The 3,928-nt window shown below is 38.7% G+C and overlaps 2 protein-coding genes across 2 annotated transcripts in view; both read right to left on the bottom strand.

The window, feature by feature from the left end:
• Nucleotides 1-258: 258 nt before the first annotated feature.
• Nucleotides 259-2,046, bottom strand: LOC106012765. Its single transcript, XM_013086646.2, has 2 exons — nt 1,942-2,046; nt 259-612 (listed from the first exon to the last, which is right to left on the bottom strand). The coding sequence occupies exons 1-2, from the start codon at nt 2,006-2,008 to the stop codon at nt 374-376; spliced, it is 306 nt and encodes a 101-aa protein (XP_012942100.2). The 5' UTR covers nt 2,009-2,046; the 3' UTR covers nt 259-373.
• A 1,300-nt stretch (nt 2,047-3,346) lies between these two features.
• Nucleotides 3,347-3,928, bottom strand: part of LOC118478313 — a 7,793-nt gene continuing 7,211 nt past the window's right edge. Inside the window, exon 5 of the mRNA XM_035971716.1 lies at nt 3,347-3,355. Within this exon, the coding sequence (XP_035827609.1) occupies nt 3,347-3,355 (9 nt within the window). The remainder of the gene's footprint in view (nt 3,356-3,928) is intronic.

Genomic DNA, 3,928 nt, shown 5'->3' with positions numbered 1-3,928 from the left:
TAAACATTCACACTCTAATATGCTAACCCACAGGCCATGCGCGAAGGAAAGTGTCCAAAATTAGGGACACATGCTAATGTGTTGATCTTGCCGTCAATACTCTAAACGGATAATAAGTGTGCGGCAGGTGTGATCAGCTATTAAATTTTACTGTATTACGAGACGTTTTTCCTGGTCTACTTTGTAGTCATTGGTTGCTGTTACCATTACTGCAACTTAGGTGCTTTAAGCCATTAAAATTCGTGTTATAGTATTTTTCTTTTAAACAGTTCATTCAAACTTTTAAAATTTGACATCGTAATTTTGTTTCTTAATTCTCACGTATTACTCAGCACTATTTTCTTTTCTATTCTTTTTATTTTTCTTTTGTTTGCTATTTTTCTGTTCTTTTCTCTTTTGGAGGACGAATAACGATACAGGAATGTTTTCTTTTTAACGTCCCCATTCTCTCCCACGGACTAACCTGTAATTTATCAGCTAATGGTCCCTTGGACAGATTGTTGGGTTGCTCTGGGGAAGCTTCCGGGTCACTATAGTAACCAACTGTGACGTCAGCACAGTTCACGATATCTGTTTCCACGTTTCCGGCGGATCCAGGCTGGAAAACTTCACCTGAAAGTGGTGATTAACAGGGAAAATACAGACAAATGTTTTTAATCTGTACTTGTGAAAGATCTTTTGCTGTTCTTTTCCTTTTTAAAATTTTTTTTTTTTATTTTTTTTTTTTTACTGAAGATAGTATCTAAAAGCACGTTGAGTAATCTCTTCACTAACAATCTGTTAGGAAAAATAATAAATATTAAGTTAAAGCACAATAAAAGCAACCATAAAAAAATCCCCCGAGACAAGCACTCCGTTGTTGAAATAGCCATTACAACAAGAAGGATGGAAGCTAAAACAGAGAAAAAGATCACAATAGCATGTTATGAAATGCCAAAATAGACCCATCACAGGGCCAGCTTTACGAACTAAGTTCTGCAAATAAAAAAGACAGTAATTCAAAACACCTTTGAGTTCCTGCCAATGTTTTGTGGGAGAATAAGAATATGGTGTAACTTCTGTGTTTGTGAGAATGTATGATATGTATTAGTTAATGTGTCAGTGTTTATCACTATACGAATGTGTACGTTTGTTTGTCTTCGTATGTTTGTATGTGTTTGTGGTATGTGTGTGTGTTTGTAAGTGTGTATGTGTGTGTGTGTTAGTGTGTGTGTGTGTGCGTGTGTGTGTGAGAGAGAGAGAGAGAGAGAGAGAGAAAGAGAGAGAGAGAGAGAGAGAGAGAGAGAGAGAGAGAGAGAGAGAGAGAGAGAGAGTGTGTGTGTGTGTGTGTGTGCGCGCGCGCATGAGTAACAGAAACGGATAGAACCACAAACGTTGTTGTTGTTGTTTGTTGTTTTTTTTTGGGGGGGGGGCAGAGAGATAGAAAAATAAAGGAAAAGAGAGAGAAATAAAAATGAATGAAAGAGCAAGCGAACAAGAGACAGGGAGACAGAGAAAGAGAGAGAGATAGATAGATAGAGAGAGAGAGAGAGAGAGAGAGAGAGAGAGAGAGAGAGAGAGAAAGAGAGAGAGAGGAGAGAAAGAGAGAAAGAGGAGAGAGGGGAAGGGAGAGAGAGAGTGAGAAGGCGAGACAGATAGAGAAAGATAAGGGGGAGGGGGTGAGAGGGGTACCGAAAGAGAATGACTGAGTCAAAGAAAAAAATGATGGACCAAGGGATTGGGACTCAAGATTGTTATTATTATTATTATAATTGTTAGTAGTTGTAGTAGTAGTAGTAGGAGTAGTAGTATCATTATTACCATTATTTGTATTTTATTTTCATTATTGTTGCTTTTATTATTATAGTCATTATCATTGTTATTATTATCATTATTATTATCTATCCTTATTTATAATATTATCATTACAAAAACACCAAACTAACATTATAAGCGACTCACCTGTCCGGTAGTGCCACTGCACGACACAGTGAGAGCAGGTGATACCCCGAGGGAGGCGGACCACCATCTTGTACAGGCCGTGAGCTGATTGGCCGTGACCTTGCACTGTTAGTCTCCGGCCACGCCCATTCATAATCTGTGACAAGGAGAGAAGACACCAGTACATTTAACAAGGAAAAGAGCAAAGAAACACGCATAATTTAGTTTGAGTATACTACAAAAATATAAGAATTAAACAATGAAAGCATTTTATTCACTGTGGCCAGTTGGCTTAAAGGACAAATTTGACATTATAATAGAGATATTTTTCAAAGGATTAGACATGGAAAAGGTATATCCGTAGATCTCATAATGAAAATATGTTATACACAGTAGAGAGGACACGTCTATTCAGTTGGGGGGTGGGGGGGGGGTTTCGGTTTTTTTTAAGACGAAGAAGATGAGGATTATTTCGTGTCAGTGTAACATATGAACACGACATTATAATTGAAAATATTATGGATATCACAACTTTGTATCCTGTTGGCTAAGAATACCAGATAGTAAAATAACGGTAACATTTCAGAAGGAACAGACAAGGAAAAAGTTTAAGAAAGTCTGACACAAAACAAAAATGCTGTCTAAAGCGAAACGAAATACAGAGCAGCTTCTAACCACTCTCGGGTCGTTAGATGCTGAAGTGTCGGGTTGTAAGACCCAGTTTACAGCCGCTTGTTTAGGGGAGAAAGGGAACATGACCCCAGGGTCCTTTCAGCCTGCTCTAACCAGAAGCGGAAGAGTAATTAAAAAGGCAGGGTCAACGGGGGCAGAAGTGAGGGAAGCCAAGGAAAATTCAGAATGGAAATGGGGTAAGCGAAGAGTGTGTAATTGTGTCACGATGCGGTGGAAGCAGGCGCTCGTACATTTTGCTCATAAATGTAGTTGTTCGTATTTTTCTTAAAGCTTGCTTATTCATCTTGTTCTTTGATAAGAAGAAATACTCATCTCTCTTGAGTAGAGGTCGAGACATTTGCAATTGAAGGAGGTGGGGTCGCATGGTGTCAGAAGTAAAATTTCCGAGATTTCGGCTTTCAAAGTTTAGTGACTTCTAAGGCTTGAGTGTCCTTGGAAAACACCAAATTTACAAAAAAAATTGTTTTTTTGTGTGTTTTTTTTTTGTTGTTTTTTGTGTGTTTTTTTGTGTTTTTTTTGTTTTTTTTTGGGGGGGGGGGCTTTTTTTTACGTTTTTCAGTAAAATCCGTATAAAATGTAATTTTAGTGGACATAAAAGGTGTTGAGCACAGAAATACATTTTGGTAAGATTTGCCGAACCAATGGAACAATGTCCGATATCATGGTTTTGATGAGCGCCTGATTTCACCACGATGCCTCTCAATTATTTATTTTTATGTGCACCGTGCCACCATCAGAACTTCTATAAAGAAAACCAGTACAGTAACTGTAGTCTCAACAGTAAATAATCATTGCGAAATAAGTAGGCCTCTCTTGGACTTGCTGTTGTTTTTGTTTTGTTTTTGTTGGGGCTTTCTCAGCTGTTTCTGTCGTCGATAACGCTCTAGTGTTTGTGGTAGTTACAGTGCTGTTTGCTGTACTGCTAGGTGTTTGTGATCCTCGCTGTATTCTCGTCTTCGACGTTGTCAATCGTGTTATTGTCCTTCCATTTCCCTCAGGATTTAATGGTATACCTGCACTTTTACCTCATTCACCCTGATTGCGATATTAGGACCTCTCCCCCCTCCCCTCCTTCCCCCTTTCACCTATTTGCCGAAATAGAAGTTTATAATTGTCTTTAAGTTCTTCGTAAAAAAAGGGGAAGAAACAATAGAAATATAGAAAGTGATTATAAAAATGGGACCAAGGGAAGTACGTGGAGTGCAGGAAGAGAGCGCGGGAATGAGAGAGAAAGAGAGAGAGAGAGAGAGAGAGAGAGAGAGAGAGAGAGAGAGAGAGAGAGAGGTCACAGAAGATACCAGGTTTTATTGGGAGG

This window comes from Aplysia californica, unplaced genomic scaffold, assembly GCF_000002075.1.
Source record: "Aplysia californica isolate F4 #8 unplaced genomic scaffold, AplCal3.0 scaffold00488, whole genome shotgun sequence".
NCBI lineage: Eukaryota > Metazoa > Mollusca > Gastropoda > Aplysiida > Aplysiidae > Aplysia > Aplysia californica.
This window is presented reverse-complemented; position numbering and strand designations above follow the sequence as displayed.

Bases quoted from the DNA above. Each gene is read 5' to 3' on its own strand.
- LOC106012765 (XM_013086646.2), bottom strand. From the start codon at position 2,008: ATGGTGGTCCGCCTCCCTCGGGGTATCACCTGCTCTCACTGTGTCGTG. The intron at 613-1,941 runs GTGAGTCGCTTA...CACCACTTTCAG, and splicing joins GCAGTGGCACTACCGGACAG to GTGAAGTTTTCCAGCCTGGA.